Genomic DNA, 20,148 nt, shown 5'->3' with positions numbered 1-20,148 from the left:
CCAGGCAAGAATACTGCAGTGGATCCCCTGGAGAAGGGAATGGCAACCCACTCTAGTAATCTTGCCTGGACAATTTCACGGACAGAGGAGCCTGGTGGGCTACAGTCCATAGGATTGCAAAGAATTGGACACGACTGAGTGACTAACGTTGTCACTTGACCTGGTGAGATGTACACAGGTCTGAAGAAAAGGTGGTCTATATTTAAATTCAGGTTCTTTTAACTGCCAGGCAAGTTGGACTATTACACAACCATCTATATTCAGGGTACTTTAAAAATCAGCTGCAAAAAGCAATGCATTCAGTTCAAATACCAGTTGATTTACATGTTTCTTTAATTAAAGCACACAACTGCATAGTTTATTCTGCTTCAACATGGGTTTGGAGGTGGGACAGGGAACAAATAATATTCACCATGTTTTTGTATACTGATCAAACTTAAAGATGTCATTCAATATATTATATACTCTACATATGCTATATAATACTAGTATGTTACTAGTATAAGAGTATGCGCCACCTGATGTATTATATGTGCTTCTCTGGTAGCTCAGCTGGTAAAGAATCTGCCTGCAATGCAGGAGACCTCGGTTCGATTCCTGGATCAGGAAGATCCCCTGGAGAAGGGAAAGGCTACCCACTTCAGTATTCTGGGCTGGAGAATTCCATGAACTGTACAGTCCATGGGGTTTCAAAGAGTCAGACACAACTGAATGATTTAAACCACTCAGTGATTTAAACCACTTATATTATATATAACTTATAATGCTATGTTATATTACAGTTCCTGCCGATGGCATGCATATGCTTTTCTCTATATAACACTACAGCTATAGGCAGAGAAGCATGGTTTTCTTGGACCTTATTGACAAAAATTCCTGTTCATCAAACCCATTCCACACAACTGTCATGAACAGAGGTATATTTGTCATTTGGTTTTCAGCAATCAGCAATAACCTGGAGATCCCAAGACTAGAGAATAAACTCAGATACTCTACCTTGATTCAAACCAGAAAAGAATAGATCTTTTAGAGTTATAGTTACAAACCTATCATAGAGTAAGGAGACATACCAGCATGCTGACCGAGCACTTTTAGGGAGTGAGTAGAGAGAAAAACAAAGGGCTGCAAATCTTCTTCTTCACAGACAAATAAAGCAAAGCAACTGAAATGAAGAGTGTGGGGAGTCAGACAGACCATATACTCACCCGCATTGGAGCCAGTCAAATTATAACGCGCGTTCAACTTCTTGATGATATTCTCGTGGATCTGATACCACTCACTCTCTGTATTACACCTGTGAAATCACGGCCACTCTGTTAAGCTTTGATGATGCATGAGATGACCTTACTACACACCTGCCCCTTTTCATATAACCACTATAATGTACTTCCTTAAACCTCCCTGCAGTTCTCAACACAGAGAACATGGCTTGGCTTAGCTGCCCCAGGATAAGCAGAAATGACCATATCAGGTAATGCACAACCAACTACTTCATGAAGTGGCTGAGATGAACAATTCAGGTTATGAGAAGCTCAGAGAACAATGCATACAGTGGAAGGAAGTACAGGCTAAGATTCTGACTCCCTGGATTTGGATCCTCACTATTAACTGAGCTATGTTCTTTGGGTGAGTTACTTACTCTGTGCCTTGATCTGTTCATCTGTGAAATGGGGGGTAATATACTAGAACCCTGAACAAGCTTGGGTTTAGGATAATCCCTGGCATAAAGTAAATGCTCAGTAAATGTTATTTCTCATTATTGAATCTCCACCTATTATATCATGACCAAGTTGGCTAGCATCAAAATGCAACTGAGGTTAACACAACTTGAACTGGCAAAAACCTGGGATTTACTGAAGGGTAATTAAGGTAACTCTTCCAGATTTTCTACTTCTAGGCCAAAAGGCGTTTCTCCATCTCTCACACTGACAGCCATCTGTACCTTAGTCTTTCAGCTTTTGTCTTTCACCAACTCATGCTATCTTTGTGTACGTGGTACATTTCACCTAGGAGACTCTGAAGATTCTTGAGAATTGGATCTAGGACTGGTAGATACTTGTGTTTCCCTCAGTACTTTGAACATTGGAGGTGCTTAAAAAAATACCGGCTACATGAATGACTGAATGGATATCCCTCTGACTGTTACTCCCGATGATTTGTTAATATCTGGGTCTGTTCTCTTCTTACTGCTGAGACTCCCCCCCCCACCAGTTAGGTGTTTGTAAATTCACTACTATCTTTCACTAGCAACAAAGGCTCCCTCCAAAGGGTCCTGACAATCAAAGATTCTATAACTATCAATCAAAATATTACACCTTAGAGAGACTTCTTCCTTGTGATCTCATCTGTAGCCAATAATTCACAATGTGCTTACATATTTATTTATTTCACCACCATAAGCTTTTCCAGGATGAACTTGATGAAGGTTACCTCTGAACCAGTTAACAGTAGGATAGCAAATAAGAGCACTGACACTGAGAAAGCTGGAAAATTAAGATGAAATAAAACCATTCCACTTGTCCAGCTGTAAGATACCAAATTGCCACTTAGTACACCCTGCTTCTAGCTTTCTTAGTTCAGCTCAGTGGGGAAGGAAGAAAGATAGCTTGCTTCCTATTAAATAGTTAAGGGACTCCGGAATTCATGCTTTTAACCTACAAAACTCCAAATAAAATAAAAGCTCCTAAAGTATGCGACTGAAATATCTTCCAGGCTCAGATGAGGTATTTCTTGCTATTCTCTGTTTGAGTCCCAGTTTGGGCTAAGGATTTGGTCACGTTAACAAATAGAAATTTCTTCCAAATTGTTTCTAACAGTCACTCCTCTAAAATGTTTTAATAAATTCTAGTTTCTTTTTCATCTACAATAACTGTTTTGACTGCCTAGCATTCATCCTGGAATGGATTCATAAATTGCTGAACTGTAATTTTTAAGGGATCTCTCTTGCATCAAGAATAACCCCAAACTTTATTTGATATATTTGAAAAAACAGACAATAACAACCACAAAGAGCAGTACAACTTAATTCTAGGAGAGTGAGTATCCCCCACAGAACTGGAATTCATGGGTCTTCCTTGGCTGGGTGCATAATCAAGAGGAATGCAAGCAACTCCAGGTCCCTCAGTTTTCCCATTGACAAGATTAATCTAACACTTCCTACACATACCTGGAAAGATCACTCGAAGAAACAATAAGATTGTTTGTGAGGAATTTTAGTTTTTCTTAAAAAGCAAGGTCACCTAACAGCATCATTGTCACATCACTAGAAAGTGGTGTGAAATAGCACCCTGAAATAGCACATATGACCTGGGAGCTAACATGAGAGCTCAGGTTCTGAGTCAGGAGTCCTGACTTCACAGCTGGTCCCTGTTCTGATTAGTCAGGTGATTTTGGGTGCTATTTAGCCTCTCTGTCCCCTTATGTGGAAAACAGAGCCAACAGCATCTGCTTCATGAGTTTGTCATGAAGATAAAGTGATACGGCACATGCAAAGTGCTTATTAACATGGTTCCTTGCACATAGTAAGCACAAAGTAAATAGTGGCTTTTTAATTAAAAAAAAAAGTAAATAGTGGCTAATTATCATCAGTATTGTTGCAATTAAATTATGTTTCACAATCACCAGTAAAATTTAGAAAGGGGATTATACTGGATTTACGCTCCACTGTGGGAGAAAAGAGTAGCATGCTTTACTACTCAGTAGTTTCACCAAAAGTTTTCAAGTTTAGTATCAAGGTCACAGATTTTATCACTCTTAAAAGGGGCAAAGAGAGTTTCTAGTCCTAAACCACAGGCTATAAGTGAATCTTTGACAACTGATTAGCAAACATGTGGGGCAGGTCCCAGGGCCTCCGGGTAGAAGATGGATAAATCCAAGAAACCCTGCAGCTGTGGTCAAAAGCAACCTGAAGTGTATATCCCGCAGGGAGTGGGACACGCGGGTCCCCTCCACATATGGAAAAACTCTTGGCACATGCTACAACAGCTGGAACAGATAACTAAAGCAAGCTCACTCACAGAGGAGGTCAGTAGTGTGGTCCTCAAATCAGGAATGCGGACCCCAGACCCCCCACCCCCCAGTGCATCTGCTCTGAGGATATCACTGTGTGCCATCTCTCCATTGTCAGACCTGTGGGGAGGTGCTCAGGCAAGGGCAATCAAAAGCCATGTGCCTTTTTAAAAACTTAGGATGTGGAATACATTCAGTGGATTTTCTTCGTGGAATGTTCAAACTGAACTGTATCTGCTGCCACTGGCCCATAAAAGATGCATAAACCACATTCTGAGGATCTTATTTGGAAATAGGGTCTTTACACAGAAAATCAAGTTAAAATTAGGTTGTTTAGGGTGGGTCCTAACCCAATATAACTAACTGCTGCTGCTGCTAAGTCACTTTAGTCGTGTCCGACTCTATGCCACCCCATAGACAGCAGCCCACCAGGCTCCCCCGTCTCTGGGATTCTCCAGGCAAGAACACTGGAGTGGGTTGCCATTTCCTTCTCCAATGCATGAAAGTGAAAAGTGAAAGAGAAGTTGCTCAGTCATGTCCTACTCTTAGCGACCCCATGGACCGCAGCCTACCAGGCTCCGCCATCCATGGGATTTTTCAGGCAAGAGTACTGGAGTGGGGTGCCATTGCCTTTTCCAAATATAACTAACTAGGCCCGTGTAAAAAGGGGAGATGTGGTTACAGAAACAGACACACACACCTGGACAAAGTCATGTGATGATGAAGGTACACATGAGGTCCTGCATCTACAGGACACCAGAAACCAGGAGAGAGAAGCAGGGAACAGAAGCCCCCTCACAGCCCTCAGAAAGAATCAGTGTAGCCAACACTGTGATCTGGGAATTGTGGTTTCCATTACAGCGAGACCATAAATGTTTGTGGCTTAAGCCTCCCTGTTTATGGTGCTTTGTTAGCGAAGCCCTAAAATGGGCTTCCCTGGTGACTCGGTCAGTAAAGAATCCTCCTGCTATGCAGGAGACCTGTGTTCCATCTCTGGGTTGAGAAGATCCCCTGCAGGAGGAAATGGCAACCCACTCCTGTATTCTTGCCTGGGAAATCTCATGGACAGAGGACCCTGGCGGAATATAGTCCATGGGGTTGCAAAGCGTCAGACATGACTTAACAACTAAACCACCACATAATAAACTAATAATACACGAAGTAGGAGGGGAATCACCCAATCTGAACTTCCTTTTCCTTAATTCTAATTAGTTTACGTTAAAAGTTATTTCCATTTTCCAAGAACAAATGAACTTTCTGAGGGTAAAGCTATAACAGGTTTTAAAGTCTTGGGAGGTATTCTATGCAGTGGATGGTCCACCCAGTGGGAAAACTATCTGTTCTTTTTGGTTCTCAATTTCATAACTCCTCTGCAAGGCAAATGATGATTTGTAGGCTTAATTGTAGAAGGCCTAGAGATTATTAAATTTTTGAGGAATGGCTCATAAACTTGGCCCATCCCTGTCTCTTCCATTACCCACAGAAAGCAGGATTCACCACATAGGATGCCCATGTACCCCCATGCCCACCCCAGTCCACATCATGTGCAAGCTTCTTACATGTACACTTTCAGGATGAGGTCATCTTTCGTCTCTCCCGTCAGCAGGTCAGCAATGCTAAGAACTGCACAGCCAAAGGGTCGCCGGTACTGGACACTGCAGGCATTCTTTTTTTCTCCTGCCCCCATTCGACCTGTTCAACGAAAAAGCACACCTAGTTCAAGGAGCCATTTGATTAATCCAGCTTAAGACGAGACACATACAGCCATAATATAAGTCATATGAAATGTAACGGGTGATGGTAAAGACACAGAGTTGGGGCAACTGCTGCCTCCGTTCTGAACTCTCCCCTCAGATCACATAGTTGTGTGACCTTGGGTACGCAGTGCAAACTCTGGCCATTGGCTGTTACCTATAAAACATGAAGACTGAAGCTGAGCCCATGTGTGGGTACCCTTCCCGAAGCATTCACGAAGGCACCCCAGGAGAACTGCATCCAAAAAGTAAGGGTGCCCATTTCATTTTCTACTTGTAAGATTCTCCATATTTCAAAAAATGATTTCAAACATTTCACCTCTGAAAAGAAGTGATTTGAGATTACCTGAAGGTATAGCAAGTAAGCACAGATGAGCAAATGAGCATATTCTTTCCTGACTCAGTATGCAGACTGAGATTTCCAGGGATCCTTTTTTAACCCTGAAATGGTTTCTACTTGTTTAAATTGTTAGGTGTTTTAAAATCTGTGGTTGAGATACTGTTTTAATTTATTGTTGCATTTAATTACCAATGGGTTATTTTGAAAACGGAAAGCAAAAAGCACACTGGAGCTGTAACATAACAAGCTAAAGTGAGGAGAAATAATGAAAAAAGTCTGTCAGTCTGCTTCCAGATGCTAGGGAACAGATCTGTACATTGTTTCCACCTGACTGAAGTCCTCCTACAACATGTCTGCATGGCTCTAGTACTTTCCAAATCCAATGCTAAATAGAAAAGAAGAAAGGAATGGCAGTATTCAATTTGGTTTTCATTCTTCAGTAATAAAGGAAAATTGCCCCTCTGATATATCAACTTCAGAGTAATACTTATAAACAGAAGCTGGAATACCACTTAATGGTGGTAAAAACCACAGAAAAAACAACAACAAAAAGAAGAGGATTTCTGACGTAATGAAAAGGATTTTTCCCTGTTGAAGTCCCTTTTGAATAATTAATGTGTGACAGCCTTGAAATGTACTTTCTTGGATGATGTTTCATTTTCATTGGTATATTACCAATATATTGATTAACAGGCCTAAGGATAATAAGAATGCTGATTTACAATGGAATCATGTGCTAGACTCAACACTATAAAAAGAGTTGAGAGGACTCCTCTGAGATCAGGGACAGGTGTTCACTATGTGGCATGCATGGGTTTGGCGAATCATTAGGTATTACCATGTAGGTACAGGGTTTCCCAGATGGTGCGGTGGTAGAGAATTCACCTGCCAATGTAGGAGACGCAAGGAATGTGGGTACGATCCCTGGGTCAGAAAGACCCCCAGGAGAAGGGAATGGCAACCCACTCCAGTATTCTTGCCCGGAGAATCCCATGGGCAGAGGAGCCTGGCGGGCTACAATCCACGGGGTCATGAAGAATCAGCTACAACTGAGTGTACATGCAGGCAGCTCAGGGGGTCATGTCAGTCCAGGCTTATTAACAGGGTGAATACGTAAACTTGGCTACTGTGAACTCAAGAATAATAAGCAAAACAAGGACAATAAATGTAATGAAGGCTGTAGTAGGACTAATAATTATTAGGGCAAAGGTTGTTCTTCAAATTACATGAATTAGTAGGTGTTCAGCTGTAATATTAGCTGTTAGCTGTTAGTCATATAGCTAGGGCTACTGGTTGGGTGAATATGCAAATAGTTTCAATAACTACAAATATACTGGTAAGAGGAATGGGTATTCCCTATGGTAGAAAATACATTAGAGATGCTTTTGTTTTACGGTGAAAGCCTATAATTGTTCATGATAAAAAAGGGATAAATATACCTAAAATTATTAAAAGTTGTGTGGTGGGTATAAATGAATGTGGTAAAAGACCAGCTAAGTTTGTTGGGTTGATAAACAAGCACTATAAGTATTTCTGTTCAGGTCTGCCCTTTATAGTTAGGAATGGCCATTATCTGTTTTGTCGCAAGTTGAACCAATCACTGCTAAATAGAAATCATGCAGTTATTCATGAATCTAGTGTGTGGAAACTCTCTCTCTTTATTTCCTCCCCTTCTTTCCGATCGAAGACCAGGCCTCAAATTCCAGGGCAGGTGCTGTCACTCCCGTCTCGGCAGCCAGTGCAGGCCAGTGTGCCCTTTTCTTACTAAGTCCATGCAAGGAATATTCTAGGAAAAGTTCTTACTCTTTCTAGAATGATTTTTCTATTTGTCCCTGATAGACAAGGATCTTCCATTCCTTCATTTCACTGAAGCAGATTAAATCTTAACCTTTCTGAGTTTCTTACCTCCATTATTACTGGACTGATCATCAGGCAAGTTTCTGCAGTAATGTCAATATAGAATTAATTTGACCAAAGCTTAGGGAAGGAAGGTAGGTAATTTGGGATTCAACATTCATTCTGATGACTTAATGATCATAAATAGCTTAGTAAAATATACAGCCACTAATCAAATGCCAGGTATCTGAAAGGCAGCCCTGTGATGGGTAATACTATGCAGTCGTTTCCTCAACTGTATCCTGGGAGTGAAGGACAGAGATACCCAGCCCATGGGCAAGCAAGACATGTGATCATTTTCTACCACCAAAAACCTGTAGATACTTCTCTACAAGTTCTGAAAGCTAAAGTGGTTTACTTTTTATCTCAACCTTGTAGAAGATTATATTCAAATTGTATCCATGTTTACATGAAGATGTCCAAAATCACATTTTACATTAACAATTGCTGTGACAAATTTGAATACATTTTAAAAAACCACAAAGAATTACATAAACTGCACCCCTGCCATCCTAGGCACAGACAGAGGCTCTTATCTCATAAATACACAGAAACACGCATTACAAGGTTGACCATTTTAAAAGACTCTTTCCAATTTCTACACCCCATACTCATGTATAAAAAGAAAATTAAAACAAAACCAAAGACAGTTCACTTATTTACTTATTTCTGCTGTCCCTCAAATATAAAAAGAGGATAAAACTAAATGGGTTTTAAGAACAGACTTTTATGAGGAAAAAATGCTGAGAAAATCTTTGTTGAAACAACGTTTTATAGTCTCTCTCAATGCAAAATGGGGTCATCGTGTGTATAAAATAAAAAACCATAAAAAAAAAATAAAAGTCACCATGCAGGACTGCATGGTGAGATATTACTGTCCTGCAGAAGTCTCCTCAGCAAGCCGTGTAGCAGTTAGTGAGGAACGGGGAGCCGGTTCTCAGCATCAGTTGGTTAGCTTTCCTAGAGAAATGACTTAGGTTCCACCATGTATTTCCTCTGCCATAAAATGCCTGCTTTTAGAGGTCTTATATGTGTAAACCTAGTGACCATGTTTTGGTTTTGATGTGCAAGGGCATTGTAGAACACTGAAAGTGTGTTCTGCAAGAGGTTAGTAAGTGTTACATTATATAAGTGTTTCCACAGTCAAATCAAATCTGGAGAGAGCTAGGGTCAACAAAGTTAGAGAAGCAATTTTATTCTTCCCTGTAGGATTTCTCAGACTCTTTAATAAGCTGATGAAATTATACAAGTGAAAAATATATATACAGCATTCAGTTTTTCATAGTCTTTTTCTTATAGCACCCTGTGTAATAATGCTCTGCAGCCTTCCACACTTTGGGAAATGCCAGTTGGTGTAAAGTTTTCATAAATGTGTAGAAAATCCAGCTCCTAAAAGTTTAATGTATGCTGTTAACAGAAATTAGAATTTGAGTAGACAAATACCAAGTGTATGAATCCAATATTTTTAGAAAGTCCAATAAAACAAAATGAAATGCAGCAAACTAACTAATGACTTATATGGACAGAGAACAAACTCTATTTATGGCGGTGTGAGCGTTTGGGGAGACCAGAATCCCAAATTCTGCGAATATTGGATTCGGATCTTGCTTGGACTTCTTTTGGATCCAGTCAGCACATAAACCACGAGTACACAGAAACCTCGCGGCGATTCTCCCCGCCGTGCTCCTGTCACACCGAGCGTCACACCTACCGATTCGGATGATGTGCACAGTGATGTAGATGTCCTTCCTGAGCTCGCTGCTGCCCAAATCCTACCAAAAAACAAAGCCTGGTCATTGTAGAACTCATCCTTTAGGCAGAAGCACTTACAGGGCATAGCACATTGTTTTAACAAATAACAGAAGAAAGACACATATGAACATTCTTAATGGATTTTTTTTTTTTTTTTGGAGCAGAAGCACATAATTCAAATCCTGTTCTAAAAAGACCACTGTGATCAACTTTACTGTAAGCCTACAGATATCAAATAAGACTTAAAAAAGAAAAGCCCATTCTTTTTTCAGTCTCTGGTTCACTCATTCTTTAAATATTTCTTAAATAAATACTAAATAGCACGTGCCACTCTGAGCCCTGTCACGCTGGGCTTCGGCCATAGAGAACAGGCTCTCACACACACTGAAGGAACAAAGGTGTGTTGTGAAAGCTGGCATTCAGATTTCAGGGCATTATTGTAATTTACACTCTTCCCTGGCGGCTCTGACAGCAAACAATCTCCTGCAATGCAGGAGATCTGGGTTTGATCCTTGTGTCGGGAAGATTCCCTGGAGGAGCAAATGGCAACCTACTCCAGTATTCTTGCCTGGGAAATCCCCTGGACAGTGGAGCCTGATGGGCAAAGAGTTAGACACCACTGAGCAACTAACACTTTCATTCCACTTTCACTGTAATTTGTGTGTTATTTACAAAGTTTCAGCAAATCCACTATGTTCTCTCATAATAACTTACTCTCTTAAATAAGATAAAGTACTTAAGAAAGAATCTGCCTCCTTGATAAAACAAGATCCACTTACCACGAAGAGAGAGCAGTGTCGTTCTGGTTTATCTGGGGCTTTGGGAAGACCGTTTCTATTTAGCCTCAAGAAAAATCTCTCACTACAAGAGAAAAGAAGTTGAATATTTTTAGAATTAATTAATATTTAAGGACTCGTCACCTTTCTAGCTGCTCTTTGTCCTAAGGGTTAAACTCAAAATTTTTTAGGCTTTTCACTAATATCAAAACTGTGTATATAAATTAGAAGAGCACCCAAGACAGTAAACATTTGCTTCACTTCTGACAAAGCTAGCAAAGCAGAATGTGCAAAAGCAGAAAACATACATATGCAAACAAAAAAAAGAACTTTTAGAAAGTTTCCATATCCATGAAATCATCACTATTACTTTAAAAAGTAGAAACAAGGACACTAAAAGGAAAAAATCTGACTTAACATGTTCTGTGTATTTGTACCTAAGATTATTTTTCATGCTTTGTGTCATTGTATTTACTTCACATCATACATGAACACTATTCCGAGTACTAACAATCCATTAGAAGGCTTAGTATTTTATGCTCCTATAAACCTAATCCAAAACACAAAAAGAGAGACCAGGTAGTGAAACCTGAATATTCTTTGTTCCACAAAGAAATAGAAAACCTCACAATGCCTGCAGAACTTGCAATTGAAATCGCAGCAACACCTGGATATAATGCAAATACAAATAATGCTGTTGATCAGTCACTAATTCAAGTCATTTCAAGGTAATGTGTTACAATATTTATATTAAAAAAAAATGAGTATCACCCTTGCCCCCACATTAATGTACCAGCTACCACAAGCTTCTGAATTTCAATATCCTGGTGCCCATGGTAGAATCAAATGGCTGGCTGCCTCAGGCAGAGAACATACAGCTAACATCTCCAAAATGTGAAATTAGTAAATGGCATGGCCTTGGTCAGTAGCTTCCTTCGGTCTAGGGATCAGGCAGAGAAAGGGAGAGCAGAGCATCAGGAGGACTCAGACCCTTCCAAGTCTCCATGCATATTCATCACTTGGTTCTTGCCATAAATAATGGTGCTGTATTTATATCAAAATCTCCCTTCTCCCCTACAGGGGGAGAAATGAGAACCATAATCAGATCTCTAAGGAAGCATATGGTTTTAAATTTATGGCTGTTTTGGAACATTTTTATTCTCTTTTGCCATCTAAATCAAGACAGATATATTTAACAGATTCAACTACCTGGCTCACCCTGTCCTTTTTTAATGCCTATCCCTGATCTTTCACACAACAAAGTGCAAGCAATACACATGTCTATGGGGTCACTTCCTGCACCTATTACCTATGTCTTATTCCATAGAGCAGTGGCCGATGAGATCTGATGAAGAGAATATAAATTGCTGCAAGGATTCTCAAATGAAGCCTACGAAGTTCCCATATAATTCTGAGACAGAGGCTGGAAATGACAGATTCGACCAAGACTGCAGAGTTAAATTAATCTTATTCAATTGTCATTTACTATAATTCATGGCAAAGGACTGCAAGCTCACCTCAGAGTGGAAGAATATTCACTATTATTTCAAATTCATCTTGGGGAAAAATGAATTACACTTGAAAATAATCATAGCACTAGGTAACACTACTTCTTTAAGAAAACACTATTTTTTATTTGAGAATGGGCACTCTGTTAAGGACTTTACACGGATTGATCTCTTTTACCCTCACAATACTCTTATTCTGTCATTTTATAGTTGGGAAAACTAAGAAATAGTAAATAGTTTTGTTCAAGATCACAGAGCTGATGTGTGACTGAGTAGGAATTCTATGCCACATAACACCTACCTTCATTTGAATGCTATAAAATAAATTCTTTCTCTACTTCATAGAATAACTGAGCATATTTACAGATTATTGAGATAGGGAAGAAGTCATTCATCTGTAAGGGACACCCACTGACTCAGTCAAGCCTGGTCCTAACTCTCTCCATATTCTTTCTGGGCTAAACTTGATTTAGTAGGTTTCAAAGCCATCCCTGGCTTGAAAGTATTCCTTGGTAATTTTTTCAATGAAGTATTCTTAGAAAAATGACTTTGGAAATAAATTATTTGCTAAACAAATGCGAAGCTTCAGAAAGATCTAAGTATTTGGTTTTAGTTGGTCAAAGCTCCTAAAGTTTAAGACCAGTATTTGGTTTTGCTTCTTAGTCCGCACCTACTGACATATTTATTGATTATATTTTAGCCCCAAATGAAAGCAGTGTGATCATTTTCTGCTGATTATAGGCAGCATGCTCCATTCTATATTTTTGAGGTGCATTTATGTTTGAGACTACTCTTACAGACTAAAACATTCGAAATAAATGCCACTTTATCTTCTGAAAGGTCAGTCAAAATGATAAATAACAAAAATATTAATATACAAAAGTCAACATGGCATTCCAGATATTGAGACCTTAACTTTAATGTTGATATAAAATAATATTTTATATTCACAAATTTTATCAATATTTTGGTAAAATGTTTTCTAAAGCATTCCATTTCAGAGATTCCTTTTGCTCTGTCACTATTTTAATTTCACTAGTCTAGACAGAATCCTGATTATGCAAGTATTATATCATATCCTGTTTCAGAAAGAATATCAATATTTACTAAGCCATATCCCTTAACTTAAGCATGCCTTCAGTCTAAAAATAGACTGAAGATGGGTACTACAGAGAAAAAAGTCATGTGCAATTTCCTTAAAACACAGACTTCTAAGAGGGGGAAAAACTCTCTTATGGTCAATTAAACAAAATCTTTTTTGTTCATCTGGTGACAAGCTGTTGGTATACAAACTCAATTTCTTTCAGCTTTAGTGATACAGCAACCACTTAATTGGCAAATGGTTTCAGAAGAAAAGAAAAGAACTACAGCAAAACATTTCAGAGTCTTTGAATTACAAATAAATACCCACCCACATGCTCACCAGATGATATTAGTGTTAAAGAACCTGTCACCCATCTGCCAGTGCAGGAGACGCAAGAGATGTGGGTTCAGTCCCTGGGCCGGGAATATCCCCTGGAGGAGGGCATAGCACCTCTCTCCAGTTTTCTTGCCTGGAGAATGCCATGGACAGAGGAGGTCACACAGAGTCAGACAGGACTGAGTGATAAACATTTTCATGCTTTCACACACTCACACACATTTGGAGAATGCCCACATGTTGCCTTTAAGGCAAGGGAAGAAACTAAATAAGTCAGTGACATTCCACTATGGCACATCTTCTAAAATTCTTTCAAAAACTTTTGTGGCCACCCACAAAGATATTTTCAACTTTCTACAGTTGATTCAAAGAGTGGCAACTCTGATTAGAAAACAAAATTAGTTTTCATCAATTAAAAAATTGTCCTATTACCAGCCTGGAAGAGAAGGGGAGGTTGGGAGCGAATGGATACATGTATGTATGGCTGAGTCCCTTTGCTGTCTATCTACAACTACCACAATATTGTTAAGTGGCTATACTCCAAGAAAATAAAAAGTTTAAAAACAAAGCAAAAAAAGTGTTCTATTATAAGATGTGCATACTTCCTATTTCCATTCCCAGATATCAACTAACGATTTGGTACCTTCTAGGTATTTAAAGACTGAACAAATACAATCTTTTAGGAAAAAAATACAAATTATTAGGTAGCAACGTTCGCTCTCTTCCATGTAACATCTTTTACACTTCATGGTAGCGAAACACATGAAATTCTCCAGGGACATATCAATCAATGGCACCTTACCATCAGACGTGAGAGTCACCTAATTAACTTCAAGGCCACTCTAGATTCTAGTCCATGCCATGTAACTCTGTCCACCACGCACATTCTAGGTCTTTATTATAACAAATATATTGTAATGGAAGTATCTATGGTGACATATTTTCAAATGGGAATGCCTCCTTCTTCATCATCAAACAATGAATTAGCACATAGAACACTTTCAGCAACACTGAAGAAATGGGATTTGATATTATTAGTAGCAGAGAAAAATCATCATTTGACTTCCCCTTACAGTGCTATGTGCTCCCAGAGGAAATTTCACTGCCAGAGAAATTTAGTGTCCACCTGAATTCCTTGTGTGAGCCATTATGAATCACTGTGTGATAAATCAACAAGAGTAAATTATGTCTTTGGAAATAAAGAATAAAAAATCACAATTATTTATTATTTATAATGTGCCTTCTTCTAAAAAGGATTTGAGAAAACCAAGATAGTGAAGTAACAGTGGGCATATTCATCCCCAGATATCCCAGGGGAAAATAGTACAACTCAAAATAAAATACATACATTTTATACGGATTTTCTCTAAGTCTCACAATCACCCTATAAGGGAGGAGCCCCTCCCATCCTCACTTTACAAATGAGAAAGCTGGAGCTTGGAGATACTGGGTAAGTTGGCCAAAGTTGCATGGTCAGTCAAGGATGGAGCCAAGAAATTAATTTCCAGGGTCTGATTCCAAAGTCTCAGGTCTTAACCACAAAGCTATCTTCATAAGAACAGAACACCTCATAACAGACACAAAAAGAGCAAGTCTAACCATATCATGTGAACCCAGGGTTTTTATTGTGAATATATACAATAAAATACAAAAATAATTATTAAAACATGCATGAAGCCAGACAAAAATAAATAAAGCTACAAACCTATCTGTGTTTAGGGAGTTTAGGTCTGTTTCAACAGCATAGTTGGTAGAAAAGTTCTTACCAATGATGCAAATAACATGGGTGGCACAGTAGGGATCTGAAGACCCCAATGGCTTCTCTTCTCAGCAGGATAGGATGCTCCTATCTTCCCACTCCTCCTTTTAACACGCAGAAGCAGCTGTCCTTCTAAAGGCCCTACCTAGGGTCTTGGAGGCCTTCTGGACAGATGTGGGAGGGTCCTCCCAGCTTTCTGAGTCATCATATCAAGTGACTCTCCGATAACAGCATTCCTAGGACAATCATTTGCTTTCACAGAGCAATGTACCCATAGTTAGGGATGACCAGCATCAAGGACATTTTTTTATTTCTCTATATGAATTTTTGTTTATAACTCTATAGCTCCCTTCTCATAAGAAGCAATGTACCTATAGTTAGGAATGCCTAGTGGTTTAATGTTTGTGAAAGTTACACAATGTATAGCTACCTAGTGGTTTAATGTTTGTGAAAGTTACACAATGTATATTTTATACAGTAATTCATGATGATAATATATTGAAGTTGAAGTCTGACTAATCCACAAAAATTGCAAAGAATACTTTCAAAATCATTTTGGACAGTTAAAACACTGAAATAAATTTATGTTCTCCAAAAGCAACAGTAACAAAAGAGAGAAAACACTTGGATGGTTGTGTTCTGGTACACAAACTGGAAAAAGAACTATCTGGTTCTTTTGTGCTTATACTTGATAGAGGGCTTCCCTGGTGGCTCAGCAGTAAAGAATCCACCTGCAATGCAGGAGACACAGGTGTCACCCCTGGGTCGGGAAGAGCCCCGGAGCAGGTCACAGCAACACACTCCAGTATTCTTGCCTGGAGAATCCCATGGACAGCAGTGTCTGCCAGGCTACAGTCCATGGGGTCACACAGAGTCAGATACCACTGAAGCAACTTAGCACACAGGCATGCATATTTTATAAAACAGCTGTACCAAAAAAATACCCCATGTAGCATCTCTGAAAGAACCAAGTTCCTTGTCTTAAATATAACTATGCTGTGTGTGAGGACAATTACTATTTATTGTACATTGAGTAGTCATGCAGGGAGATGCGCCAAGAGCCAAGGAGGAAGCATTCGGAGCAAGAAGATGGAAGGAGAAGAGGAAAGAAAAAGGCTCTGCTGAGCTGACTTTAGGGCCTCTCCCCAAAACGCCATAGTACACGATAGATGTTGATCTCAGTGCTTCTGTTTCACTGTTTCTCCTGCATTTTCTCAAATGCTTTCTGATTGACTAACATTGTAAGCTGCTTCCAACAACCTGCGCAGGGAACTGTTACTGTGTTCTTTCCTAGGACAAGTGGCAAAGCACAACCCACGGAGCATTCTAGTCACAGTACCGGGAGCTGGTACTGCCACCGGCCAGGTAAGATACTCTGGGAAGTGAGGGGAAAGTGCGCCGGCTGCCCTGGGGTGGCCACTGGACTGTTTCAGTGTCACCATGGCACAGCAGAAGGGGCTGTCGGCCAGGCCATCTCCTAACGTGGGTGTGCACAACATTCCCCTGGGGAGCTGTAGAAAGCCCAGGTCCCAACCTGGGGTTCCTGACTTACTGGAATATGGATCTAAAAGCTCTTGCATGTTTAAAAGCACAGTCACAGTTAACGGCCACAGTTTTGACCCAAATGCTTAAGCTCTAATCAGTCAGAATTGCTGACTGTCCTTTGGAAACAGGCAACACATGCCTGATATGTTCAGGTCAATGGCTTCTCCCCTTTGTCTCCCAACATATGACGGATGCAAACAAAGTGCTTCCTTGTCAATAAATAAAAGCAACTCCTCAAGCAAGTCTTCCTAGATAAAGCTATTAATATGCTTTCTAATTTTAAAAGTAAAGCAACACAAGGGTCATGAGCTCTTCTGCTAACTAGAGGGAAATGAAACAAGAAGGATCGTTGATACCAGGATTTCCACAGTAGTTTACTTAAAAAGCAGACAGATTCTGAGTTTTCTTTTTTAATATTACTGTCCAAACCCAGATTCACTTGACAAATATTTAAAGCTGAAGGACTAAGCAGTCAACTAAAGGGATGCTTTGTTAGGACAATAAAGGATTTTGCTTTAGTTGAACAATGAAAGAGAAGATAATTTTTTAAACTATAGTCAACTCTATAGCCAATGCTGAACATCAAGCTGATTCTTTCTTACTAGTTAGAATGACTTAAAACCATTTCATGTTTTGTTTTTTTTCTTTCAGAGTATAAAGCTAGTTGAATCAGAACTCTTTTTAGGAAGGTAAAGCTCAAAAAAGGAATGCGGTTTAAAGTTACAAATAAGTGATGTACAGACCACCTGCTGATAGACCAATGAACGAAAGAAAAGATTTGGATCAACTGTTGATTTGAGAAAATCCATAATGGCAATAAGTTCTAAAAAGTTGATGTTCTAAAAATCCCATTGTTGAATTCAAGTAAAATCCTTAGAAACAGTTAAACTGTTCAATTAGGCAACTCAGGAAAATGCTTGTGTCTATCTCTAGAGAACTCATTAAGAATTTCACTAGAAAAAAGCTCCTGAGAGGTAACTAAAAGTAGGTGATAATGCGATCTGGTCAACAGAACCAGGGACTGTGAAATAGGAAAGCTTGTTTTTAGGCAGAATGTCTTATGCTTATTCTTGGAATTTTCATTAATTTGATTATGGTAAACACTGTATCTATGACATTTCATGAAGGAGGAATTGCTCTGATTTATATACAGTAATTATTTTGACCTTTCTAACAATGGTTCTTTGTTAGGGAAAGTATCTGTAATAAGGAATCTTGAAAGTAAAGCAAACCTGAGCTCTTTATAACTATTCTGGGTTGAAGCATGCAGTTCTTTGCAAAGGTAAAGGAAACCTTTATGAAAACAGAATAAATAATAAAAATCCAAGTAATTCAAGCCCTGCAAAAACAGTAAGTAAAATATCTTTCATACATCCATCATCTCAAAAATATGTCCTAAGTTTTAAAATGAAATAAACCAAAATCAAATGTCCCTTTCAACAGCTTACTGATACTGACAGATTCTTTATATTCATTATAACTTAAAAAAATGAAAACTTATGGTGGTCACCAAAGGGGAAAGGTATCGGGAATAGGGGAAGGATAAATTAGGAGTACAGGATTAACAGATGTATACCACTATATATAAAAATAGATAAAGATTTGCTACATAGCACAGGGAAGTATAATAATCTGTAATGGAAAAGAATCTGAGAAAAACATATGTATGTGTTTAACGGAATCAATTTGCTATACATCTGAAACTAATACAATGTTGTAAATCAACTATACTTCAATCAAAAAAAATTATCAACTACACTCATCATTCAATACTATTTATTAACTAGATGATGCATGCAATTGGACTTTCTAAAGGTCAAATGCTTTTTCTTTTTAACCAGGAAACTACAAGGCCTCTGCATTGAAATGCAAATATTCATGTGTATGAGAATAAGTACATTATTTTCTGAAGAGCTCTACAGTGTTAGTAAGTTGGAAAATGCACTGAGAAGTTTAGGAAGCACTGCTCTAGACACCACAAATATCTTTGTAAAATGAAAACAGCATATTGATTACATACACAGAGAAACTCTAGTGTTTAAAAATATCCCTTGATTTCAAGCTTAATAGTCTTTTGAAGATCAACAAAATCTAAGTTTAGAGAGGGCAATACTTTTTAAATTTTTTATTCATTGATGTGTCCCCAGTGTCCAGATCAGTGCCTGGGGACAGTGCTCGATCAGTAATTGTTTGCTGAATAAATGAAGATCAGTGATTCAACAACAATAGCATGTGATCTCTGACGCTCAACTGAAATAAAAAGACGCAGTCTCTGTTTAGCTTTTTTATCAAAGATCTGCAAATGGAAGTACTTAGGAAAAGATGCTACACAGATTTTCCTCAGCTTATAGGGTTACGTCTTGATAAACCCACTTAGCTTCAACAGAGTACTATAGCTCTATAGCTCACATGGATAGCCCAGGGAAAGATCAAAATTCCAAGTACAGTTTCCAGTGAATGTTCATTGCTTTCATACCACTGGAAAGTCAAAAAACCCTACTGAAACACTGTAAGTCGAGGATAGTCTATAAATTTATCTGCCAGCTTTTATTTACTTTTTTTTTCTAAAACAGATTTTGCAAATGATGCTCCCTGCTCCCGTAGAGACATATCTAAGAGCATACCTCTGCTTAACCCAAGAGAGCATGAAACAAAACTATGGACTTTTCTGATGCACTCAACCTTGAGTTCTCTCTCTTATCAAGAAGCACATCGTCACTGGAGATGAAGGAAAACAGCAAAAAAAAAAAAAAAAGACAACAATGACATGATCTTTTCATACTTTGCCTCGACAATAGTGACAGATTTGTAAATTACTTTTAACCGTATCAATGCCCAGCCTGTGTAGGGCATTCTGCAAGGTTCTGGGAACAGAAAGATAACAAGAGAGTAGCCTTATCTTCAAAAAAGGAACTAACTAGGGCCATATCATGAACAATTCTTTTGTTGGTGTTGAATCACTTACAAAACAAATGTCAGTGAAGAGCAAAGAAGTCCTAGCAAGTTGGGTTGCTCTGTGTAAGCATGATTTAGTTAGTAGCGAATTAAGGGAAACTAAAGGGAAACTAAATTAATCTGAATTCCCTCTAGGCAGCAGACAGGGCAGAGGAGAAAAGACACAGCTGATAAGAATCCTGGTGAAAAGAACACCAATCTGGTAATCTTTTAAAACACAGGAATGTGGGTTAAATCTGATCAATTTCTAAAACATTGCACAAAGCGCCATGAGACAAATAGGCTGCACAGTGTCTGGAGCTAAAGGGGATGATAAAGTCAATCTAAATCCACTTATTCAATGAGTTTTCAGTTTTTTACCCCTTAAAATTCCAGTCACTTTTTCTTATAATAACATAATAATTTACAATTTCAAAAAATAACTGGAATTGTATG

At 38.8% G+C, this 20,148-nt stretch overlaps 1 protein-coding gene across 3 annotated transcripts in view; it reads right to left on the bottom strand.

Annotated features, from left to right (window-relative positions):
- DOCK4 (dedicator of cytokinesis 4) overlaps nucleotides 1-20,148 on the bottom strand; it is a 473,136-nt gene that overhangs the window by 207,696 nt on the left and 245,292 nt on the right. For all 3 annotated transcript variants that reach the window (XM_043872328.1, XM_043872326.1, XM_043872327.1), the window contains exons 9-12: nucleotides 10,530-10,611; nucleotides 9,710-9,770; nucleotides 5,568-5,700; nucleotides 1,206-1,294 (exon numbers count right to left, since the gene is read on the bottom strand). In XM_043872328.1, coding sequence (XP_043728263.1) covers nucleotides 1,206-1,294; nucleotides 5,568-5,700; nucleotides 9,710-9,770; nucleotides 10,530-10,611 — 365 coding nt within the window. The remainder of the gene's footprint in view (nucleotides 1-1,205; nucleotides 1,295-5,567; nucleotides 5,701-9,709; nucleotides 9,771-10,529; nucleotides 10,612-20,148) is intronic.

The sequence above is a fragment of the Cervus elaphus genome, chromosome 18 (genome assembly GCF_910594005.1).
Source record: "Cervus elaphus chromosome 18, mCerEla1.1, whole genome shotgun sequence".
NCBI classification, from domain to species: Eukaryota; Metazoa; Chordata; class Mammalia; order Artiodactyla; family Cervidae; genus Cervus; species Cervus elaphus.
Note: the sequence above shows the minus strand (reverse complement) of the source record. Positions and strands in the feature narration are given on the sequence as shown.